General features: G+C 37.4%; 1 protein-coding gene across 3 annotated transcripts in view; it reads left to right on the plus strand.

Moving 5' to 3' along the window:
* Stxbp5 (syntaxin binding protein 5) overlaps positions 1-26,759 on the plus strand; it is a 135,606-nt gene that overhangs the window by 98,628 nt on the left and 10,219 nt on the right. Inside the window, exons 18-24 of one of the 3 annotated variants that reach the window (XM_059272756.1) lie at positions 1,431-1,582; positions 7,461-7,526; positions 12,265-12,324; positions 12,427-12,474; positions 19,266-19,316; positions 24,742-24,981; positions 25,768-26,137. In XM_059272756.1, coding sequence (XP_059128739.1) covers positions 1,431-1,582; positions 7,461-7,526; positions 12,265-12,324; positions 12,427-12,474; positions 19,266-19,316; positions 24,742-24,981; positions 25,768-26,137 — 987 coding nt within the window. The remainder of the gene's footprint in view (positions 1-1,430; positions 1,583-7,460; positions 7,527-12,264; positions 12,325-12,426; positions 12,475-19,265; positions 19,317-24,741; positions 24,982-25,767; positions 26,138-26,759) is intronic. The other 2 variants (XM_059272757.1, XM_059272759.1) reach the window with 2 other exon arrangements.

Here is a 26,759-nt window from a genome sequence, read left to right on the forward strand (position 1 = left end):
TAAAGTAGTGGCCAATGCTCACTGGAGATAAAGTCAGTATATACTCTCTGTGTGTTCCTCCAGAAAAAATATTCTCATATTTCTCTTAACAAACTCTGGCAGGCTGGGCAGTGGTGGCGCATGCCTTTAATCCCAGCACTTGGGAGTCAGAGGCAGGCGGATCTCTGTGAGTTCGAGGCCAGCCTGGGCTACCAAGTGAGTTCCAGGAAAGGCGCAAAGCTACACAGAGAAACCCTGTCTCGAAAAACCAAAAAAAAAAAAAAAAAAAAAAGAAAGAAAAGAAAAGAAAAGAAACTCTAACATAAAATTTTATAAACAGATTCTGTATTTCTGAACTGTAACTATGTCTTTTTTTTCTGCTTCCAAAGTCAACTTGTAAAACTTTCTAAGAGTATAGCAGTAGTTTTCACAAAGTATTCTTCTATACAGAGCTGTATATTCCTTTGGTCTATATAAAGCATTTGTTATAGTTTGTTTATTTTTAGAACCTCAGCATCACAGTAAGAAACTGCTTATGTACTGTCTGTTACAGAAGTGTTTACGCACAGTCCCTGTACTTTCTGTTACAGAGGTATATATGCACAGCCCCTGTACTTTCTGTTACAGAGGTATTTATACACAGCCCTTGTACTGTCTATTAGAGAAACATTTATGTACAACGCTGTACTTTGTATTACAGAAGTGTTTATACACAGCCATGTCTTGTTTTCAGTAGCAACTGTAGGGAGTCACCTGTCCTTTTGTTCCTGCTAACTCAGTATCAGCTGCCAGTATGCCTTAAGAGTTCTTAGAGTAAGAATCCTTTATACACAAGAGATCAGGTTGTGGTTCGTAAACTGTAATAAAGAAAGGATTTTGAACACCTCAAAGGGAGTCTCCCAAGACTCCCAAGACTTATACTTCCTTTTTATTCTTGACAGAGGAATTACCAGAACTTACTCCAACCTATAATTCCATTTTCCTAGGATCAGAAAAATAGATGTAACATCGCTTAGTATTTGTATGTGTGTGGGAGAGGGGGAGAATTTCTGATCAAGCTTCAGCTTCTGTGTTAAATATTCTTATAATAGTGCTAATGCTTGTTTTAATGATATAGATAATATCTATAGAGATATGAATAGTTCCTTGGGAAGGACTGTGTACTCTGTATACCCCTGACTACACTTGTCTTTAGTTTCAGGCAACTGAAGTGAATCCCCAGATCTTCAAACTCCACATGTGAGCACCGGCGTGTGCGCGCGCGCGCGCGCACACACACACACACACACACACACACACACTCACACACACACACTTCACACACTAATAGTAAACAAAATAAATAGGAAAAGAGTTTTCTGAAAGGCCAACCGACCTATTTTCTTCAGCTTTATAGTTTACATTCTTTTAATAACTTGTTTGCACTGAGATACTTATGCTTCCCTGGCCAGGGTGGTTTTTGGCAACTGTAATGGCATCGCAATGGTTGACTACCTCCAGAAGGCAGTACTGCTCAACCTCGGCACCATTGAACTGTACGGCTCAAACGATCCTTACCGGCGAGAACCCCGGTCGCCTCGGAAATCACGACAACCTTCAGGAGGTAAAAAGAAAGAAATCTTCCTGAGCTTTAAAGGCTGCAAATGCTCACATGCATGTGTCCCATGTGTCTGTACATGCTTCACTTAAGCAAACGGCTTGTCTGATTTAAACTGTAAATGTAAACAACCAAAGACTAGCTAGAAATGAGTCTTGTTTTGGTTTTGTGTTGCCTTTTCATTTTCTTTTGTTCTTAATAATCTAGGACTGTATTTAATGTCACACGAGAACCAGTGTCACACTTCAGCTAAGGCATAACACCAGGAATATATGTCCAGGTTATTGTAGAATAGAAATAGATTTCAAAGTTGTATTGTTTGGTCCCTCTAAGCCAATAATTGAGTTTGAACCATTTGATGAAAGTAATCATTCCTGTGTGAAAGTAGGCACAGAGGTGGTTTACATCCCTAATCATAAACATGCACAGGAAGCCTTGATCCATCACAAGCTCAAGTTCATTAAAAAAAAAAAAAAAAAATTGTAGCATCTTTTGATGTTTGCTAAGTATCTAGTACTAGTAGTAACTGTTTCCATGCTGCTCTCTCTTAGAACATAGAACACATATATTTCTGGCTAGGTATCCTGTACCTCTTGCCTGTATTTCACTTCACGATATCAGCAAATAACTTTATATGTATAATATATGGGGTATATTGACGAGACCTCTAGCAATAACTGAAGTGGGCTTGGTTTTCCTGTGGGCGCTCCCAGCTAAACCAACGATTGAAGGGAACCCTGTTTAGAGCTGGTTTCAGTCATCTGCAGAATCCTGGTGAGCACTGGAGCACTGGTTAGGGGACTGGTGTAAGCGTTCTCCTCAGTCCCACGGAATTAAAGTTCTCTTTGATTCAGGGTGAGCAGAGCCATGTTCTCTAGCACCACAAATATGTACTCTTACCTACACACATACATGCATACATACATATCCCCCATACACACACATATGACATTTTAAAATTCTCTGAGATTCAAGTTGCTCTCAGTACATTATTGGCTAATGATAGCTACCAAGATTGTAACACATGAGAAAACTAAACAGAAAATAAAGATACTATTAGGCCTTTCTATCATTTTGCTTAATGGTTGGCATTTTCTTTTCAGAGTTTGTTTTGCGTTGTTTGTCTGTGAGTGTGATCGTACTGTCATGTATTATCTTCAGCAGAAGTTCTGTTTCAGCCACGGCATTCTAGCACCTGTCTCCTTTCTCTCCCCCTCCCCCACATTGCTTCCCTGAGGTTTGCTGGGTGTGACTTCTTGCATGTCCGGCCTTTCTAGCTTGTATTGTGAATCAGTGAAAACACTCCGCTCTTCCTTTCTAAGTAAGTCATTTATGTCTTGACAGTTTTGTTCTCTGTAAGATCATTGTTTCTGTTTTCATTTTACTTTCTAACTAAAATACTTTATGTCTAAAAGACTAAACTCATCATTTAGATTTATCTCATAACAGCTATTTAAACAATGTGTCCCAACCCAACTTCTCTAAGAAGCAAAGAAAGAAATATGTATGAAAAAATGTGAAAACATTTTCATGACAGAAAAAATTCAGACTTTGCAAACTTGTACAAATCTTACTTGTCTTGAAATCAAAATTTTCCCCTTTATACTTCAGAAGGTTTACATTAAATTGCTAGTAATTGAATATCCAAACTTATCTAAGGATGAGACAAGTTTTATTATACAATTAAATTTTTTTTCTTAAATTTTACTGCATCCTACTTTATTACATAGCTAGTCCTATAATATCATTAATATTATTTGCTTCATTTTATATTGAAGACATAGATATTTAGCATATGAATACTATTTCAAGTTTTTATTAGGTTAAAGTATTTCACATTGTAATTTTGCCTCACTTTATCATTATTTAAGGTTTCTTAAATAAAAATAAATAATAGTGTGGGACTGGGGGTATACATCTGTGGTAGAAAGACTGCTTCATGGAAGGAAGGAAAGGAGGGTTAATTGTTTTATAAATGTTTCTAGGAATCTTATATTTGTGCGTCTGGTTGCAAAAATGACTTACCTATTTTTCATGTAAAATTAACTGTATAATAATTGGTATTAAAATTTTCTAATTGTATTGGTATAAAAAGAATATTCTTAGCCAAGTGTTGGGGGACATGCATACAATTCTAGGATGTGGGAAGCGGAGACAAAAGGATCTCCTCCAGCTCAAGGCTGGCCTGCTGAAACCCTGTCTTAACATTCAGAGCAGGCTAGTGAGCTCAAGGGGTATGTTTGCCCCTCCCTCCCAGCACCAGGGTTACAGATGTATGCTATGGCACCTAGCTCACACTCTCTCTGTCTCTGTGTCTCTGTCTCTGTCTCTCTCTCTCTCTCTCTCTCTTTCTCTCTCTCTCTTTCTCTCTCTCTCTAGTATGTACTTGATCTGTAGCACAAGTACCATGACACTGTTCTTCATCCTTTTGTTTGGGTTCTTTTTGTTTTTGTTTTTCGAGACAGAATTTCTCTGTGCACTTTTGGTTCCTGTCCTGGATCTCGCTCTGTAGACCAGGCTGGCCTCGAACTCACAGAGATCCAACCTGCCTCTGCCTCCCAAGTGTTGGGATTAAAGACGTGTGCCACCGCCACCTGGCTCTTCAACCTTTTTTAATAGGTCAGTTTGAATGGAGAATTTTATTTACCTCCAACAGATAGAGTCTAGTTTGATTAGGACTCTAGGGTCACTTACTAATTTTTTTATAAGATAAAACATTATCATTTGAAGTTTGAAAATATTAACTCTGTTATTACATTACAGTTGAATTATTATTTGAAATATGGATTGAAGCTTCATAAGGAACATTGTAAAACTGTCACAGGAATTCTAGACCCTAGGGGATACCATTTCAGACCCTCTGTGTATTGTGTTTTCTTGTCCATATACATTTCTGTGATAATGTTCAATTAGAGTGAGGCACAGTAAGATTATCACCAGTAACAATACTAAAATGAACAATTAATATTTCTATATTAATGTTAAGTGTGTACAGTCTCTGTCCTTCAAAATGTCTTACTGCTGTGCACTCCTCCTGTGTGCCTCCCTCAGGCATGGTACTCAGAGCAGTTTATGGCTCTTGTAGGCACATCAGCATCTGGACTTTGTGAGGTACTTGATCACAAGCACTACAACACTGTGATTGTTTAGTCAATAAGCAGAACTGGTCCTCTGTGACGAGTGGGCAGGTAGATACATATGAGGATGGAGTGATGATGCCTCTGGGCAGTGAGATTTCAGCACACTACCCAGAGAGATGCCTAATTTAAAATTTGAGAATTATTTCTAGAATTTACCATTTAATATTTCAGACCAGGTTAACAGTGAGTAATTGAAATCATAGACAGTGAAACTGTAAGAAGAGGGGTGTGTGTGTGTGTGTGTGTGTGTGTGTGTGTGTGTGTGTGTGTTCAGTGTAATAGGGTTCACAGGCAAGATTGCAGAAGGAGTGCTCGCAGATGCCTTAGGTCTGGGGTCAGTTCTCTGAACCTAAATGTGGAACAAGTGAACCAGTCTCCACAAGTTGTCCTGTAACCCTTGTTATGTGCCCTGTGGCATGCACTATCACACACACACACACACACACACACACACACACACCCCTGCATATACACTGAATAAAGACATGAATAGAGAAGTCTTTTAAAGAATGTGTAAAAAAGCACTTATACCAGTAAGTACTATACATAGCAATTGTAAGATTGTTATTTCATGAAATAATAGGAAGCAGATCCTGACTGGTCCCATGACATACATGTGTGACACCTGGCTTCTTCTGAGTCTTTAACGTGCAGTCCAGTTTCTCAGCTAATCCAAACTTCCCAATAAATGCCTCTCGTGTGTGTGTGTGTGTGTGTGTGTGTGTGTGTGTGTGTGTGTGTGTATGCGCAAGTGCACACGCACGCCTGCTTGTGTTTCTATCCTGCTACATTTAGTTATGGGCCTTGCATGAAAATGAGTAGGGAAGGTTATACTTGAACAAGTTCCGTTTACCAGTGCTAAACGAATGAAGAACGTGGTCCATCTCCCTCAGCAACCATTAACTGCCTGGAACTCTGAAAAGAGTAATAGAGGCTCAGGATTCCCCTTCCACACCTGTGGTGGAATGCTGATCGGCCAGTCTTGTGGAATCTGCATGAGAAACCACCACCGCCATGCACGCCATGCACTCATGGCTGCAGCAGCAATGTTGTTGGACAGCAGCAGTTCACAGCACTCACTTCCAGCCTCCAACTCTGTGTTCCTTCTGCCCACTCTTCTGCAGTGTCCCTAAGCCTCGGGGGAGTTGGTGCAGATGTCCTGTTCAGGGCTGAGCACTCAAGTCACATATGCCCAACGTTAGGACTAATCATGAGTCTCTCCCTTAACTGTCACCCACTGTAAAAGAAGTTTCTCTAAAGAGGAAGAGAACATTGATCTATGAGTATAAACATAACTGTCTAGAAGGCAGTTTGACACTGTATCAGGTTAGCAAAACAACAGTAGATTGCACACACACTCACACACAGACACACACACAGACACACACTCACATACAGACACGCACAAGCAGGCGCGCACCCACATTCACACACACACACATACACACACACACACACTCACACAGGGACACACACTCACACACACGCCCCATCACTTCCCCTGGCATGGGGTTTTTATTACTTTAACAGTGCGAAGCGTGAATTTTCTCCTGTGGGGTAGGCCTCAATCTAATCAGAAAGTGGTTGATAAGGATCACCCCAAAACAGTCTTGCCAGTGTTTCTTATCATACCTGACAGGTCAGTACTGTAGCCCATAGTGTTTATAGCTGTGTGAGATTCTTGGTGACTTTCCCCAGAAACCTACAAAGCACTTTCCAGTGCTATGACTGCTAGCCAGCAGAGAGGAAGCTCGGTTCTAGCTTGGTTTCTGTGCAGCCAAAGCATGTGATGTGTTCAGCAGAAAGGTCTTATCCTCCAGCTCTGGCAGACATCACAGAGGAGCAGCAGTAACCGGCACTGTTTGGGGGCCTCTGGTGCCTTCCAGACCAACATCTCACAGGGAGGCATCCCACACATGATGCTGGCATCTTTGTTTAGTAGTCTGGCTTTGGGAGCAGCATTATCTAGCTACGCAGGGTACCTCCGTTTATATCCTTTATTATTATCATTAGCATTATTACTATTGGCTTATGGTGTAGTAGATTTCCACATGGCTTTTTCAGACATCCTTCATTTTAGTTAATCCTGTCCCTTTACCTCCTCTTAAAATACTTTGCAGTACTTTTTAATTATACTTTTGGTCAACTTATAGTATGGATCATGTATAATTTATATAATTCATATCTACCTTGAGAGAAATCTTTAAGAGGTTTTAAAATGTGAAATTATAGTTTTTAAGGGGGATACTGTATAGGATAGGTAATTGCAATATTTAAAATACTACAAATTTAAGAGATATAAAATATTTTCATAATTATTTAAAAATATTTAAGTGATGTGTTCAAGACATACTTAAGGAAAACCACTTAGAAATTTGAGTTGAGGACTCTTGTGGTATAAAAATTGTCAAGCTTAAGTGTTTCTTCTCCTTTGGGGAAGTCAATGGAGCATACCATGTGTCTCCACATCTCTGGTGTTGTATAGATCTTAGGTCTCGTCTGATATCCTTCAAGAATAGCAAATCACTTCATTAAGAAATTCTGTTTCTAAATTTTCTTCTTCAGTGGACTACAGCCACATTACTTGGAGATATTTTGTTACCAGAATGTTTCCATCCCGAGCCTCATTATTGCCACATCTGTTAATCTGTCTTTTTGTGGTTAGTAGTGAAATAGACCCTGTGAGTAGCAGGTGAGCTTGTATGAATGGGCGTGGTCTCATTTGCTCCTGATTTGTCTTCCAGCGGGCCTGTGTGACATTACTGAAGGGACTGTCGTCACAGAAGATCGCTGCAAGTCTCCAACTTCCGGTAATCTGGGTTTTATTTCGTTAATGATTATGATTTAAAAAAAAAAAAAAAAACAAAAAAAAACTAAGATGGCATATTGGTATATCTTTTTATAAACACTTATAAGAATATATGAGCAACATAGATGTCTTTCTTAAAGTCATAACTGTTTCAGTAAGGGACAAGAAATGTGGCACATGGTGATTAAACGCCCATAGCTTGTGTCTGTTCAGGCTTGTATGATGGCTCAGTTAACTTTCTTACAGTTGACTGTGTTGAATGTATTTCCCACTTACTATTGAATGCTCTAGTTATCTCAGATCTGTGCTTCTACATACTCCTGCAATGTTTAGGAGAATGGAGTAGAATCAGTAAAAAGTTGAGTTTTTCAGTTGAAAATTCAGCTTTTTGGTAATTATTAAATAATACCCATTCTAATGCTATCACTCAATGATTGGGATCAAACCCAGGACCTTGTACATACTAGGCAGGCCCTTTGCCAGTAAACGACACCTCCAGCCCCAAACGTTATTAAAGATCTTGATACCTGTAGTCTGAAGAAATGGACCCATAGGAAAATTTTGGCCTATTTACATTTGTTTTTCATTTTGATCGAGGTCATTTCTAGTGTATATATGGACTTATCCAAGCAGCTCTTTTTTATTTGCAAGGTCTTTATATGGCCCATGTGTATAGTAGTATTTCACAGCAACATTATTTTTAGTACATTTGAGTATCCTTAGAAATAAAATCTTGAGTTTGTTATTGTATAAGATTGTAGTTTTGCTAGTCTTTAGTAAATTTAACTTCATTATTTTAATTAAATTTATTATTTTCTACCTAGGAATCTTCATTAACTTTTCTCCTAGAATGATTTTTCTTGGCATAAGAAACACCATGTCTGGGTTTCTGTTTTTCACTAGCCATTCCACTATATTGGAAAAAATTGTTTCTGTTTCCACTTTATTAGCCCTGAGCTGATAAAAGAAGCTTTTGTGTTTTCTTTTTACAATTTTTTTTATGATTTTTGTACAAATTGATCATTTCATTTTGCAAAATTGAAGAGTGGACAAGGGAGTTGGTCCATGGGTAAAGTGCTTGCCTTTGAGATATGAGTTTGTCCCTCAGAGCCCACCCGGAAGAGCCCAGCACAGTGATGTGTTTTTGTCATATCAGCACTGGGGAAGGGAAGACAAGTGGATCCCCGAAGCTTGCTGGCCACATAACCATGCCTGTGTGGCAAGTTCCAGAACAAGAGCCTCTGCCTCAGAACACAAGGGGGACAGCACCTGAAGGCTGACACCTAGGGTTGATCTTTGGCCTCCACATGTATGCACACGCACACACACACACACACACACACACACACACACACACACACACACAGTCTATTCACAGAGGTATTTTGTTCTGTGAACCTCCTATTTCAGTTTGCCCATTAAACTCCTAAAACAGAGCCACAGAAGCCACACTGCTCCCTACCCATCAGTAAAGCTATAGATGACAGGAAGGAGTTACTTTCCCTCTTGTAGGGCTGACATCTTTCTAAATTTGGAGTTAGAATTGTAGTGTATCTTCATTGTTCCTTCCAAGGACATTCAGTCTGTTTCTGCTCTTCCCACCTTCCCTGCAGACCAGTCAATATAGTTGTCAGTATATTAAGGACCTGAGCACAGTGGGTGTTTTGAACATGGAACAGACCACACTTAAACTGCTACTATGTTTAGTTACATTCAGCCCAAATAAATTAGCATCTCTTTCATACTAGGCCAAACTTTAAAATGGCAGGGGGAGGAAGCACTTAATAGTCACACACAATTTTAGATAAATGCAAAAGAATAGGTAAATATACGTATATAAATATAGAAAGTACATAAATGTGTAATGTAAATCCCACCCCGGAGATCCTTAAAGTAGAGGAAACTCGAAGGTGGTTCAACATTTTAAAATTATTTTGCTTATTGGTTCATATGCAAACGCAGTATGATTTTAACATTGATGAGATGCCACCTGTTTTTATTATTTCTATCAGTTTGAAATGCAGAGGTAACCTCAAGAAGACTGGTGATAAGACATGAACTCTTGATTTTTTTTTTCCGCTAACAAGAGTTTTATTAAGATGAAAGGGACAGACGAGTGCCCAGGCCTGTGGGAAAGACACGTGTGTGGAGAAGAAAAAGAAGAAGAGGAAGAAGAGCTTGATCTTAAATATAAAGCCTGCAGTGTATCCAGATTAGGCTTTGCTTATGCTCAGATGATAGAATTCTGAGGAATCAAGTCTGTTCTTACTCATCAAGAAAAAGTATTCTTTAAAAAGGCCAAACTTCACAGGCAATGATCGCTTCTAAAGCACGCTGGGGGTGCCAGTGTGCAGAGCTGAGCTCCCCGAAGTGGCGGCTGGATGCCCTTGTCAGGCCCCTCTGGTCACTGTCCTTTTGCAGCTTGGGTGTATTTTTCTGTTATGACCGTAACTAGTATTCTTTGTGGTCATGGCCTGAATATCTTACTCTTCATATTTATAATTGCATTGCCCTCATCCATTTTTACTTCCTCATTGAGAAGTAAAGGAAGGATTTATTATCATTCAGTTCTGTTACTAGCAAATTAGAGGCCAACGATTAAAAAATGGATTAAGTTAATTTGAGGTGACTCAAAAAAGTCACAGTTTTCTTTTTCTTAATTTATTTGCTTTTGGTACTTTGAGAACAGGCTTGGCTAGCCTGGAACTCGCTATACAAACTAGGTTGGGCCCTGCTTCCTCTGTGCTGGGATTAAAAGTGACCACACCCAGCTTTTTTTTTTAATTGTTTTCAATAGCATGAAAATTACAAAAATACTTGTCTGAATTACTTACAATCAGATAGGGTATAAATAAATAAAATTGTTAAATGGCACATAATAAATTATTAAAAACAATACTTAATATTTTAAAAGTTAGTGTTTGTAGGAGAGGAAAATATGTATAAAAGTGAATGGAAAGTTAAAATGAATCCCTCATAAGTACTAAGAAAAGATCAATATTTTAAAAGTGTAAGTGCCCATGTGCCTTCTGCCAAAACTGATGCATTGACCAAAACTTATGCATACAATGGAGAAAACTGAGAATCTTTTAAATCTTGTAACCAAAATAGCCAGCTGTTCAGCTAATTATTACAAAAGCTCTTTTCAGAACATGTGTCAAAACATGTTAGAGAGTTTCCCTTTCCGTTTATTTAAAAATAAGCCAGTGGTCTGTCTGAAGCTGACGTCAGTGCAGCATGTTGGGTACCTTAGGAGCAAGTGGAAGTGCTAACTGCAGAGACCATTATTTCAGGGAACTGTGACTGTTTCACCCATCACTCTAGAAATGATGTGATCTTTTTGTAATGCATCTGTTTATATTTATATAGACATATAAAATGCTACGATGATGTTAGGAATCTGTTAGGCTATTTTAAACTGAAGATTCACACATAGCATGATATAAATGATAGCTTTTGGTGTTTATATGTGGCCTGGAGAAAGAAAGAAGTTGTAGATGTTTTATGTGTTTGTTAAATTATGGTAACCTGGTAGATTTATTCAAATAAACTTTGTAACTTGTTATATGTGATCATAACAATTACAACAACCAGTAGTAAGCATTTTCAACTACATTGCCAGTTTATGTTTAGAAAACATCAGACATTTTTCTAATATTAATATAATGGAGATACTAGCCACCTATTACTCTGATATGAAATATATAAAATAAAGCTATTATTAATATACATTTACCATAAATTTATGCAGCCATTTGTTACCAGAAGTGACAATATTTTAAAATATGAAGTTCCTATGGCCATTATAGTCTTTAAATGTGTTGTATTTGTATGAAAAACAGCTATCTCGTTTCTGCTCTGGAACTATTACTAAGATCAGTGATGGTTTTGTGATAGTTCTAAATGAGATTTGGGAGAATCTATGGATGCTATTAACCAAAATGATATGGATTATTCAGAGAGTAGTGTTTGCAAACCTCTGTAGGTGTAATTGGATTCTGCCCATGTTGGCAGGCTTTTCTTGGTGAGAATGTCTCCCTGGCCATAGTAAAGAAAGATGACTTTTCAGAAAGCCAAATTCGAGGTTTTGAGTTTCTAGCTAATTCACTAAGGTTTATTATTTTTACTGGGAGTCTTTTAAGCATAAAAAGGAAAATGTTTTATTTACTCTCAGTTCTTTTTCATATATTTTCTTCTAGCAGAAAAGCTTCATTCATTTAGCTAATATGAACTAGTGACAGCTACATGAAATACATACCATTGATCACAAATGGGGTGCAAAATAGACATTTGTTTCAGTGAGGGCAGGTCATCCGTGTATAAATTTAAAAATACCACCTAACTAAATGGTGAATATTGTATCAGAAGTATATGAAGTATCGTGAGGACCTAAAGGGTGATGTAATCTCTAGTTGGGAATGAATGTGGTGAATAATTTAATCTGTGACATATGTTGAGATGTACTTAATAGTTGTCTAAATGCTACATTTCCTTTCTGACTTCTTTGACTTTTAAATAATATAAAATACAACAAGATATTATGCATTAAAAATGATTAGAAATAAATGTCTATATGGTAGGGTCTGCCATAAAAGACTGTATATAACACGCTGATGTCAGTGCTGGGGTACCCTCAGACTGGGGGTCCCCAGGACTGTAGCTGTGACTGTTTGCTGTGCTGTCTCTGTGCTTGTGACTGACAGTGTTCCCTGTTCCTTCCATTGTCTTCACGTGTGTAGGTTCTTCATCACCACACAATTCAGATGATGAGCAAAAAGGGAATAATTTTATAGAAAAGGGTATAGTATCTTTATTTTAAAATATTTTGTTTTCTTTATACTTAATTTCTTTAGTTTACTCTGAATAGATTTTGACATTTTATATTAAAATATTGTTTTCAGTGAAGACCAAAAGCAGAAAGTTTTCCAAGAAGGTAGCCAGTGACCTAGGTAGGAAATAGAAGTTTTTATTTTGTTTCTATTTGTCGCTCTATGCAGTGCTAACCCAACACCAGAAAATGATCTAGTGCATTGCATCTTGTGGATGTTAATTTGTTATTCCTTTGCTAAATGATAATCTTTGGGCTATGTCTATTCTAAATGCATTTGGGAAATAATTCTTAAAATCAGTTAAATTCCGGTTGTGGTGCTTTCTCTGGACTTACAGTGTGAATTATTCTGTTAACTTTTATTTTTGCTTTGTTTTAAAATAAAGCAGGGTTCAATTTATGTTCTCAGTACCATGCTTACACTCTCATGTTAAACTGAGAGTCAGTTTTTCCTTTATAGTTTTACTTGTATTTTTTTCTGTCTTTACGCCATCTCTCTCATATTTTTAAGATCCCATATCAAGAAAATGATCTTCTAAAAGATGACATTTTTCAGTCTGTAATCAATAACGGTATCAGGGTATTTGGCAGTTCCACACCAATCACTACCCCCGTGCACAAATAAAAATATTTATACTACTTTTGTTTTGTGCATATTTTGTAAGGAATGGCTCAGTCTAAGATTCTCAAAGTTTAAAGCCAAAGAAAAATATATAACCATACTTGGAAACATAATCAAATTAGAGATGTTTATTTGGTCATAAAAATTTGAGGGTGCTCCAAAACTTTGAAAGTCTTGACTAAATAATATTATAGAAAAAGGCCTAGTTCACCTTTGATTTAACCATGAAATGTTCATTATCCAGTTAATATACATATATATATATTTTCCTATGTCTTTACCACATATTCCTTTGTTGTTGTTTTTCTATTTTGGGGGTGGTTGGGTATATGTGTATGTGCATGATCGTATTACGGGACATGCACTGAGTGTACAAGTGCATGTGTGTGCACATACTTGCACACAGAGGACAACCTGTGTATCATTCCTCAGGTGTCATCTACTTTTTCCTTGTTTCCTTTGTTTGGCGTCACTTTGCTGAGACAGTGTCTTTCCCTGGCCTGGTACTAACCAAGTCACTGACCAGACTGCCTGGCCAGGAGGCCCCGGGTCTCTGCCTTCTCAGCTCAGGGATTGTAAGTGCACACCCCCATACCCAGCTATTTTGATGTGGGTTCTGGGAATAAAACTCAGGTTCTCCTACTTACAAAGGAAGCACTTCTACCAACTGAGTGATGTCACCATCCCTACCACATACTCCTTTAATCTAGCTAAAGTAGATGAGTTTCTCTGTAGCTGAAAGAATTGGCTTTTCCCCACTTCATAACCTTTAGTATATGGTTGAATTTTCAAACATTCCTACAAGAAAAACCTTGTTTTCTTAGAATTGTAAATTGAACCCTGTTTAGTTGTGTTAATGGTGGATGACTCTTAGCCCTTTGGTCAATCTTAAATAAGATGGTTTATTTTTGGGCAAAGGGCTTTTCATCAATTATTTATTCTTTATTGTGGTTTCATAGTAAATCTGTGGGCAATAATGATTAAATCACTTTAATTATGTACTAACTTCGCAACTAATTTCCTTTATAGCATATTGTATCCTGTTACATTCTGGTTCTGTCACCACTGTAGACAGAAGTTCTTTTCCACAACAATTTTATTAAGTAACTTTTACAGTTAAATTACCTGACCTGAAAGAATTTGCAGCTAGTTAAATTTGTTACCATATCTTCTGTCTGACTTCTCGTTCTATGACAATGTCGCTTTATTCATGCGTACCTTTCCCCTATTTTAGTTTTAGGGCAATATAGTTTTATTAATGTGGACCTTCCCCTTTTCTCTGCTTCAAGTAGATATGTAACTGGAAATATGTGTGTTCAATTATTTGAAAAACTTTATGAACAAATTTGCTAGGCTAGACAACATGTTTGGAAGGACATGTCTTGGATAGTGTTTGTTTCTTCTACATTCTTTATGTTTTTCTTTTTGTCATGCCAACTTGTCTAGGACCACTTCTTAGGAAATATGTTGATTTTATCCATCTTTCCAAAGTTATGCTAGTATATGAAACTTACTAATTGTTTTTAACCAGGAACATTTTCCTCCTCTGCAATATCTTTATTGTATATTGAATGATTTTTGTTGTGTGTCTTTCTTGATATAACAATTTTGGTATATAGAAATAAAGCTAAACAACTCAAGGCTGTCCTTTTTCAAATGGAGTCTGCCCCATATTCCATTGTGAAGGTCTTGTGGTTGAAATGGTCTGCATTAGATATGTAACCTCTGTATGTACCTCTCTACATTAGTATCTATTTTATAATAATAATTAGGATTAAAATATGCTGTTGAGAAACATGAAATGTCAATGAACTGGCTACCAAGATTAATGTTTGCTGTGGGACACTCTTAATAAAAAAAAAAATACTAAGACTTGGATCTGGAGAGGTGGCTCAGCAGCACTTAAGATTGCTTATTGCTCCTGTAGAGGACATAAGTTCAGTTCCCGGCATCCACATCTGACACCCCTTTCTCACCTCCAAAGCCACTAGGTATATGCAAGCAAAGCACTCGTACACATAGAAATTGAAATATATTTTTCATCTTAAAAATAAAAACCACTAGGACTCCTTTAGCATTGCTAGCATCCTGCATAACGCTCCCAGCCATGTCTTTAAGTAATTATGTGGTGGCCTTGTGAGTAAGAATTAGACTCACATCTGGACTCTGATGAGAGAACTACCTTGGATCACTGACTGAATTGCATTGTTCTTAAGTTTCATGTGTTGGAGAATAATTGTTGCTGGTGCCAGAGATAGTGTGTGAGTTGCTTGAGGTGGTACAGGGTGCCATTCATGCTTTAGCATTATTTCTTTCTTTGAAATAATTTTTTTTTCCATGCAGTATATTTCGATCATGTTTTCCCTTCACTCAAGCATGGAAAATCAACCATTTTTTCTTATTTATCATTGCCTTGACAATACAGCAGAGGTAGAGGACACAAGAACAACTTTTTAGTATAATTATCTGCTATGCTATCCTAGCATTGCACCAGCACTTAGTAATCTCAGGAACCGTTATTTCTGTGTTGTACAGATGAGGGGACTGAGTGTGACTCATCTGTTTGCTCCACAGCCAAATGCTAAAGCCAAATGTGCACCCCAGGGGTCCACTTCCACTGTTGGCACTGTACACACACGTATGTACAAAACACATAGTATAAACATACTATGCAATTCATAAATAGATAATCTGACTATGGCCCTATTCTGCTACACAGTAATCTGGGAGAAATGGCTTGTAATCAATTCTGTGTGTCATTTTACAAGGTTTTTTATAATAAAGTTTATTAAAATTTAACATACATTTATTGAAGAAAACTAGCCAATTCTGTCTGAATACTAAATCTTGTCCACCGCTTTGGAACTCATTGCCTAAGTATAATATGTAGTCCCTAGAAGTCTTATCTCAAAGACAAGATTCAAAAAAGTGAACAAAGCAAACTGGAATACACTGGCCCCTGAACCCAACGCCCAGCTTGGTCTCTTGGCTCCTCATTGGCTGCTACCCCAGCGAGTGACTTTGACAGTGACTTCTTTACTCCTGTGTAACCTCTGAAGGTTACAACCTCTGAAGACATTAAAGCAGAGCATAATGCAACAACATCATGCACAAAGAAAGTTACATGCACGTAGGACACACGTAGTATGCTTGCCTCTTCATGCTGTAGGATTGACTTTGTTAGTAAAGCCTTAAAGATCAGTAATTTTCAAATCAGCAACTTTTCTTTGACTATTAACAGTTTCCATAAGTCACTTAGAAAGTGTACTCACTATTATTATTTACTCTTCATATATATTTTATAAATATTTAGAAGTGAGATTCTACAAATAACAAAAAAATTGATAGTTTTATGTAGAAATGGATAAATATATATTATATATATATTATATATATATATATTACTTCCAAGATATTCTTGTGTATAAAATACAATCCAAATAGCTAGCACTGTTTGTTAAGAAAATCAAAATTAACTTTCCTGAAGATTCCATTTGATGTATATTCTGCTTCATGCCATGGTAAAAGTAGATTTCTAGTTGGATCCCATGTTCTGATCTGGTCTCCAGGACCATTTTAATTTCTGTGTGTCAAGTAAGATTATCAAGTTGCCTAAATGTGTGAAACTAGGAGGAGGGGAAAAAATGTAAGAGATTAAAGAACAAAGATTCAAAATTAAAGCAACTTAAGTACTGTGGCAAAACAAATAGAAACACAGCTCTGTTTTCAATGGGCACCTCTGTGTGTTAACTAGTGGATAGTTTTTGTTCTGTGGCATTTGTTAAGATGGAGAAGACTATCTTTAGGGCCCTTATCTCCCCAATCCTAAGAACGTGGGTATTCAGTCAGTGGCTCATTTCTCACAAAAACCTCAAGTAATTTTTTAAGTCAGTTTAAATGAAGTGAGTGCTGTTTGTCAGTCATGTGCTCTTTTCTTTAGTCCTTTTCACACATGTCCTGATGATTCTAACACAGCTTAACGTTTCCTCTTTATGCTTGTGTTCTACAGTATTAACTAGTTAAATCACACAGCTTCAATATTCTCATCCCTGTATTTTTCAAGAAAGAGATAGTCAGAAAAGCTAAATGCTGTGTCCACAGCCACAATCTTACTGTGTGATGCTGTGTCCACAGTCTTCCTGTGTGGTGCTGTGTCCACAGTCTTATTCTTTGGTGCTCTGTCCACAGTCTTACTCTGTGGTGCTATGTCCACAGTCTTACTGGGTGGTGCTGACCTCAGGCCCAGCTGAGTTGATGGACACTGCATTATAAGGCTGTGCAGTTAGAAAGGGGTTAGGGACATATAATTAGCAGAAGTACATAATTAAAATGTTATGAAAATTATAGTGAATCTTCCTAGTCATTGTATGTGTGCTCTTATGTTCTCAGTATTAAGAAACTATTGAAATTAGATCAGCTGAAAAATTGCTAGAGAAATATTTAACTATTTCAATATTTTATATAATAAATAAATCCTATTGCTAAACAGAAATTTTTATTTTATGAGAGGGATTTGTTTATATTTCCAAAGATACTTGAGGTCATATAAATTTGTTTCTAATAGAAATCCTAAAGAAAAACAAAAGCATTTAGTGAAATTCAGAATTTTGTTGTAAACAAAAATTTTAGCAAGGTCACTCACAAGTCTGATTACTGAAAGTATTAATAAAATGTTTATTTCATATATTTTACTTCAAGAGGGATAAACTTGTTATTTATAACAATTATTTTGGGATATTTTATTTTCTATATTTATATATTGAATTTTGAATTTGAAATAAACTTTAAAGGTTGAGCTAGTTATAGTGGCACTCACCTTTAATCCCAGCACTTGGGAGGTAGAGGCAGGTGGATCTCTGTGAGATCAAGGCCAGCCTGGTCTACAGAGTGAGTTCCAGGACAGCCAGGGCTGTGAGAAATCCTGTCTCAAAAGCTGAGTGATGCATGACATTCTATACATTATCAGTCTGTCCATATTGGACCTATGATATCTGGTGAAAACTTCTGTGGATTCTTTGAAAGTGTTGACTTAACATTGCCTTTAGAAGACTGTTTGAGAGACACAATATCTTCTAACCCTAAGGGTATTATACATCAAGTATAATAGCACCCAGGTATGTGAGGTCAACAGCTATGATTATATTCAGCTACTTTAATTGTGTATTGCCTTTTATCTCTTGTCTCAGATTTAGTAAGCTGGTGAAGATGAGATGGCTGACGGATAAATGTGGCCAGTTGTTTTGTTAGAATGTTCTAATTAGCTCAGTCAAGCTAAGAAGTAACAAGATGACTTCACCTCTCCCCAAGCCCTTTCCAGTCTACCCAATGCCTATTCCTAACACTGGATTTGTCGTTTTTTTAGATGTGGAAGTTATGTACTATGACTGGATTTCTCTTTGTTTACATGGCGCCCTTATGGACTAGCAGGGTCTGTGCTTTAAATATCTCCTAACCGTCCAAACTTTAACCAAATATATGCATTCGTGTATTAACCAATTTTTTTTCGAACTTTCACATAGGGAGCACTGTTCTATGCCGCATGCAATACCACTAACATAATAGATGTAGCAAACTGACTCCTAACTCTAAACCACTTCCTAAACTAAGACCATAACTGATTTTGAGGATGGAAAGTGAATTCCATGAAGTTTGTGGATGAACTTTTAGTTTATCTATTATATAAAAAGACCTGTATTGACATTTTATACAAATACCATAATTTTAGATTAAGCATGACTTTGTGTTTTTCTCACTGAAATAGAAATGAAAGTATTAATTTATATCAAATAATGGTTCAGTCAAATATGTTTATTGCATAAATACTTTGATTTGTTTAGAAGTATAGGCATGTCTTATATTTAAAAATTAACTTTAAAAGTATAATGAGTCCAATAAGCATGGGATGAGGAGCTAGGAAGATGTTGTGTCACATGCCCTAGCTTGTTCTTGTGACTGTTGCCTCTCTGCAACACATTCCTTCTGAGGAATGACTTTTCTCCTGTAGCCCTAAGCAATAAAGGTTCTTAAGTTAAGAGTTAACAATACTGCCTTGAAGTAAGAGCTTCAAGCACACAAAGATACTACATCAAGTAAGTACACACTTTTAAAAATTTCAAAGTAAGATTTATTTTCTACTCCTAATGTTATAAACTTATTTTAATTATCCCAGAATCTAGATTTAGAAAAACAAAAACAAAAACAGCTATTCACTTCTATCTTGAAAATCAGTTGCTATGATAAATATCAGTCAAATATTTCTCAGAATTTTAAAAATATATTTTATTTTTCAGCAAAGATGTCAAGGAAATTAAGCTTGCCAACTGATCTAAAGCCCGATTTAGGTAAGTAGAATAAGTGTTCAAAGTAATTGAACCTTAGAGTAGGAAAGTAGAGATCAGAAGATTGAAAATTATTGGAATGTAGATCACACTGTCAATGTTACAGTGACAAGATGCGCCATAATTTCACACCTTTTGAAATAGTGTTTAGGATATACACTCAGGCAGAACAAAATACATATTTATTTCCTTGCCTCTCTTGCTTTTTTCTAAATATAATTTATTAAAATTTTCTCAATTATAGATCAATTAAATTATTAACTAATTAAAATAAAACTGTTTATATCCTGCAAAAAACACCTTAAACTCCACAAACTTAATTTTATACTAGTTTAATATTTCTGAACTAGATAACTAGTTTTTCATATAGAATAAATTTCTTTTCTTTTTTTTTTTTAAAGATTTATTTATTTATTTATTACGTAGACAGGAGAGGGTGCCAGATCTCATTACAGATGGTTGTGAGCCACCATGTGGGTGCTGGGAATTGAACTCAGGACCTCTGGAAGAGCAGTCAGTGCTCTTAACCTCTGAGCCATCTCTCCAGCTCCTAGAATAAATTTCTTATTAAGCATTGGCATTGTTGACTTTGATAATAATTTGGAAATATCTTTTATAATACTTTCATGTAGCTCATTCATTATGAAAGCAATGGAGGTAGCCATACATTTTGCTTTAATCTGTCTCATCTGTCTCATAACAGCTCCCCATATTTCACATAGATAATGGAATTGCAATAAAGATAACAAGATCCATGGAGTACAGGCCAAGCCACATTTCCCTTTAGAATCCCTGTCCCTGAAATGTCTGTTTATTTTGATTGAAGAAGTAGTAATGAAGGATGCTTTTACTGAGCATTGTCTTTACTTTCTTGCACTAATTTCCTGGAAGCTGCCCACTCATTCCACCTCCCACTGTTATTACCTAGAGTCCTTGTCAGACTTAGGTGTTGGCCCGGTTCCTCATCCTAATTTTAGCATATCTCTGCCATTTCTCTTACCTCTGTTACACTGAGACGAATCATGTGGTAATTAGTATAGTATAGGCCTATTATGTACATCAGTAGAAAATTCTGACTATAAGAAATCCAATTTAGTAGAGTTCTACAGAACCACTCTTAAAGGGGAATGAAATTAACCATAGAATACAAGCTCGCTCCTGTTTCTAGAAGAGTAACATCCTTTTCTTATAAAAATGAAAATCTGGTGCCATTTAGATATAGGGGTGTATGTGTGTGTGTGTGTATGTGTGTGTGTGTGTGTGTGTGTGTGTGAGAGAGAGAGAGAGAGAGAGAGAGAGAGAGAGAGAGAGAGAGAGAGAGAGAGAGAGAATTGTCAAAGAATAAGTTTAATTAAAAACATTTATGTAAAACTGTAAAAGTAAGATTTATAACTAAAAAATGAAAGTCATGATTTGAACCCAGGCATTTCTTAGACTCTCATTGTACATGGTTGCTCTAGAAGAGGGTCCAGGAATTTCATCACACATTTGAAGAGGCTAATGGCTTCAGTAACATTAAATATTGCCAGTTAAAAACTGACCGTGAAGCTGGCCAGTGGTGGTGCACGCCTTTAATCCCAGCACTCGGGAGGCACAGGCAGGCGGATCTCTGTGAGTTCGAGGCTAGCCTGGTCTACAAAGCGAGTTCCGGAAAGGCGCAAAGCTACACAGAGAAACCCTGTCTTGAAAAATCAAAAACAAACAAACAAACAAACAAACAAACAAACAAAAAACTGACTGTGAGCCTTTCAGTATCTTTAAAAGTCTCCTATTCTCAAGTACTTTAAAAGTATTTAAAAGTACTTTTAAAACTAGTAAAAGTGTGTGTACATACATATATATTCATTACAATCAACTATTTTAAAAAACATATACTATATGTCAAATTATACAAGTAATTTATTCAATGTGTGCCCACCCTGCTTTTGTAGGCCTCGTTAATTACTAAATAGTGATAATACTTTTCAAGATGATTATGTAGATTCAACAAAAGTGATAATATATAGTGTTATGCTCATACCTGGTGTTTGGCAAGCCTTGCTTCATTCTAGGAATTTCCATTTCTGTTCTTCATACTAGAGCGGTTAAACATTGTCTAACAGTGCAAAACTGTTATCCCAGCTTTTAAAAGTTGAAGCAAGAAAATCAAGAGTTTGAAACCAGTCTAATCTACACGTGGAGACAGTGTCTCAAACAAACAAATGAATTAACTGTTCTATTTCATTTAGCTTGCTCACTTTCTAAAAAGAAAGAAAGAAAAATCAAGCCACAGAGACCCATACCGACTGACTTAATAGGAAGACGTGGAGTTGTATTTCATGAATTACTGAAAATTCTCACTTGATTTGGAACAGTTCTGGGTAGATGATAAATAGGCACCTGTGTCCATCAAGGGGGAACTTAGTTGCTATTCACTCTATTTTCTCACATTGATGTAGCCTGAGGAGTTTCTTTGTAATTTTTATAGGTAACTCATATAATAAACTGCTATATAGTTTAATATTTTGAAGTTAAATCATTCTATTAAGTTAATACATTGTGTCCTCATGGCTTTGAATTAACATTTAAAATTTACGTTATTGTTAATTATCTGTAATTTTAATAAATATGACATTTTCCACATGTTAGTTTGCTGAAGTTTGTACGACCAACTTCTCTTGTATCATTACTTTCGATTGTTATCACTAGGGCACAACTAAATTTGTCTGTCATTTACTTGTCTTGTTTAAGTAACAAAGTATGTTATTATTGAAAAATACATTTAAATTTTAATTTTGAAAAGTAACCTTGGAGATTTGAAAGAGTTAATAAATTCTTATAGTCAGTGTTTTTTATAAACTCATCCAGACATATGATATTTATTGATTACAGAAAGTTGTTTCATTTACATGAAGGACTTCAGTCATTTTTTTGTGGAATAACAGAATACCCAATTCTTTATTAAAGAGTTTATTTATTAACAATTCACACTTTAAAGATTTGCTTGCTTGGCACCCTCATCTCTTGTCTCTGGTCAAGGCTTTCTGACTACATCATTTCATGATGTATGGCATCATGGTGTGAAAGTGGGCGCAGGGCACATGGCAGCAAGGCCAGAAGTGGGGCAGAGGTAGGGGCCAGGCTTGCTCTTTGTACTCTGGTCCTTCTTGTGTGTATTAAGCCAGGGTTCCTGGAGAACTGTCCACATGTCTTCTGTGGGTGACGTCACAGTGCGTGTTAACCCCCCACTGGACCCTACTCTTAAAGGTTGTGTCCTATAAGCATTACCATTCTAAGGACTAGATTTCCAACACATTCATTTTGGGGTGACACACTCATGTCTTTCTCCACGCCATAGCAGACATCTTTTCCACCATGTTGTTATCTGTCATAGAAGTACAGACTTGAATGAAAGAAAGATATATTTAGTAACTGAAGTTAAATATGGCCCTGACTGTTGAAATTATAATAAGTTTAGAGGCTAGCTATCATCAAAATTGTGTTACATAAAATTACTAGGGGATTATTTTCAATTTGTGAATCTAAATTTGTTTGCAGGAAGCTTGTGAGAGTATAAGGATTTGGTTATACCTTTTTATATTACTAAAAATATACCTTAGAAAGCTCTGCTGTGTTTTTATTAATGACATTTAAAAAAAAAAAACATTGAAAGCCATGATTTCAGAAGTGAAGTGTACTAGGTGTGATAGAAATTTCTGGGAATTTTAATATATCTAATGGCACAGTTGAACAAAATAGCTTAAACTGTTGGTTATAGATCCATTTTTAGTGTTTATTGAGTAAACCTTACAAGTGAAACGCTAGAAAATTCTGCAGAGCGTGATGACACCACCAGCCCTACACTGCAGTCACCTTAGAGCAGGGACTAAGACAGGTCAGAAATGACGGTGGCACCGCTGTCCCGGGACAACTGCGGGAGATAACAGAGCTCATGGGACCTCTGTGGCTTAGGAGTCCTGAGGGAGTGACTGAGATGGCCAGTGTTGCTTGGTCCAAAAGGGTTGAATGCAAGGACCAGAAGGTCACAAAAGTGAAATGCAGGTTACGCTTGGAAAAACTCAGAAGTCTCCATTTAGATCCCATAGCAAACTGGAGAGGTTTAACGTCGGGAGACAGAGCCAGGAAGTTAAATTAGAGGTTTGTTGAGGGTCTGGATGATTGTAGTAAGACTGAGCATGACTACATAGACAAGTGGAAGCTACTGAGGGGTTTTTCTAATCACTGTGATTGAATTATAATTGTGCTGTATAAAACTGAGTTGTATCAGCAGTGACAGACTAAAGGTGGCATCATCCATCTAGGTAAATGGAGATGAGAACCTGAGTTTAGAATAAAGGAACTAGATTGGTGACAGACAAAAAGAGGAAACACTATTGCCACCGAACCTGGCATCCCAGCTCTTGTGTAGGTAAACTGAAAGCATGGAAGCAGGACTGTGGCCTGAGGGTTAAGGTAACCAGAATGTCACCAATGTCAGTAGAGTGGAATGCACTATTAGTGATAGGATTTCTCAGGAGACAAAGCACAGGGCGTGTCTAGTGAGCGTTTGGGGACGCAGTTCACAGAGAGATGAGGCCACGGCTTGAGATGGAATTGGAATTGAACACAAGAAGCCACTGGAGGAAAAGTAGTGTAATTTTAAAATAGATACACGGGGTGCTGGAGATGGCTCAGCAGTTAAGAGCACTGGCTGCTGTTCTAGAGGATGAGGTTCAATTCCCAGCACCCACACAGCAGCTCACAACTGTGTGTAACGCCAGTTCCAGGTATCCTATACCCTTACACAGACACACATGCAGGTAAACACCAATGCACATAGAATGAATTAAAAAATTAAAATGCAGTATCTATATTGTTATAGACAACCTTAAGTAGAGGGACGTGGCTGGCACTAAGCGTGAGCCAGAACTGGTTATACATATTGAAGCCAAATTTCTTAGATGAGTGTTGTTTCTACTCAAGAAAAATAGGGAAATATTTCCACTGGTTTTTATGGTGCTCATGTGAACAGACTGAGAAACAGAAGTGCTTGCCCCTTCCCGCACTTCTAGGTGCAGTTTGTACATGTGAAGACTTGAAAAGATCTTTACATTTTTAGTTTTATCGAATCATAAATCACCAAGGAGGCACCAGCTCTGTGAGAACAGTGGGTACTGACAACAGAGGTCACACATTCAGTGTTTTCTTTGAGAGCTAGTACCTGCTCACTGCTGAAACCTATTATTTGCATTTGACATTTGAGCAAACAGGAAGTTTTATTAACATAAAAGTAAATTGTTTTTCTTTTCACCTAAAAGGACATGTGCCATAGATTTTGCTTGGGGGTAAATTTAACTACTTGACCAAATTTGTAACAACAACAACAACAAAAAAAAAAAATACATAATGTGTTATAACTAAAGCAATCCTGCATTTTAAATCATTTCAGATGTAAAAGATAATTCCTTCAGCAGATCGCGGAGTTCAAGTGTAACCAGCATTGACAAGGAATCCCGAGAAGCTATCTCTGCTCTTCATTTCTGTGAAACTTTTACTCGCAAGGCAGACTCCTCCCCCTCTCCCTGTCTGTGGGTGGGAACAACACTGGGAACAGTGTTCATCATCACACTGAACCTTCCCCCAGGGCCCGAGCAAAGACTCCTTCAGCCAGTGATCGTGTCTCCAAGTGGTGCGTATGCCCTGATGCTGCATGTAGATGTGTGCTCCGTGTGGGACATGCTCTGGCTTAATTAGTGTTTACTGATCCAAACATTGTAAAGACAAATGGTATTAGCGGCAATTTTATGTTTTAAGAAATAACTTTTCTTAGGGCTTTGGAGAAGGCTCAGCAAGTAAAATCATTTGCTACCCAAGCCTCCTGACTTGGGTTCGGTTCCCCAGAACTCACATGAATAGCCCAGAGCAGGTGGTACGCCTCTGTAAACCCAGCACTGCCGCCATGTCAGGGTAAGACAGAGAAATTGGCCCACTGCTCTCAGGCCAGCCAGCCTGGGCTGCACAGCACAGAGCAAAGGGAGCCCTGCCTCAGAAACCAGGGGAAGGAGAGACCCAACTCCCCAAGTCGGCCCCCACTTCCACAGGTGCCTGCGCACACAAATTACTTTTAATTTTCTTAAAGTAAAATCAAGTTTCTAGTTCTACATTTAACGGAAACAGCGTATCATTGATTTATTCATCTGCAGGTCAGGTATGTGTGTGCCAAATTCATTATTTTAATTAACTTATAAATTATTAACTATTGACATTTGTGTTTGGAGCATGTATTGATGACGTATTTTTCCAGACTCATAAATAAATTGGCTTGAGTTTGGGATTTTATCAGTGACCTCATACAATGACATATTCAGTGTAGTGTGCATTCAACATGTTTGTGTGTATTTAGTGTCAGAGTTAGAATAAACATATTTGCTCTGAATTTAAAAATGGAAGTGTATACTAAACTTCTACGTTCTAGGTACTATATTGAGGTTAAAAGGTGCAATCTTGAGAATGGCATTTCTGGATGCCGCGGGCTGCTTAATGCCACCTGCATACGAACCCTGGAAAGAGCACATCGTTCCCGAAGAAAAAGACGAAAAGGAGAAATTGAAAAAGCGGCGACCTGTCTCAGTCTCCCCCTCCTCTTCTCAGGAAATTAGTGAAAACCAGTATGCAGTGATATGTTCTGAAAAGCAAGCAAAGGTAATCTCACTGCCAACCCAGAACTGTGCGTATAAGCAGAACATTACTGAGACGTCGTTCGTGCTTCGTGGAGACGTTGTAGCACTGAGCAACAGTGTCTGCCTCGCCTGCTTCTGTGCCAATGGCCACATTATGACCTTCAGGTAAGAATGAGGTCATTCCTAAACACATACAGCTTTCCTGCTTGGATCACAGAGTCAAATTCAGCTTGAAAACGATACTGAGTTATTCATAGTCTTATACACTGAGTGTTGTTCAAATATTAGATGGTCTTTTAATAAAAAACCCAGAGTCAGATATCAGGGTGAAAGCTGAAAGATCAGAGAATCAGAACAGCCAGCCACTAGTTCTTACCTCTACGAAATCCTCAGCCTAAAGCGAGTGAGTTCCTCTTTCCTCACGCCTTATATACCTTTCTCTGCACTGTCATATTACTTCCTGGGATTAAAGGCATGTGTGCTTCCCAAGCAAAGACATGAGATGTCAAGTGCTGGGATTAAAGGTGTGTGCCACCACTGCCTGGCTCTGTGTCTAATCTAGTGGCTGGCTCTGTCCTCTGATCCTCAGGCAAGTTTATTAGGGTATACAATATATCACCACAACTGAGAATTTATTTTCATCCAGGTAATGGTAAACAAGGATATGAGCAATGTAAACCCTGTTTTCCCTCCCTCGGCTATATAAACTAAATGATTTAACAGCCCCAGCCATGTTTCTCTTTTTTTTTTTTCCATCAATATTCTAGGCTAGCATTCAGAGTAGTGG

Source organism: Peromyscus eremicus, chromosome 8b (assembly GCF_949786415.1).
Source record: "Peromyscus eremicus chromosome 8b, PerEre_H2_v1, whole genome shotgun sequence".
NCBI classification, from domain to species: domain Eukaryota; kingdom Metazoa; phylum Chordata; class Mammalia; order Rodentia; family Cricetidae; genus Peromyscus; species Peromyscus eremicus.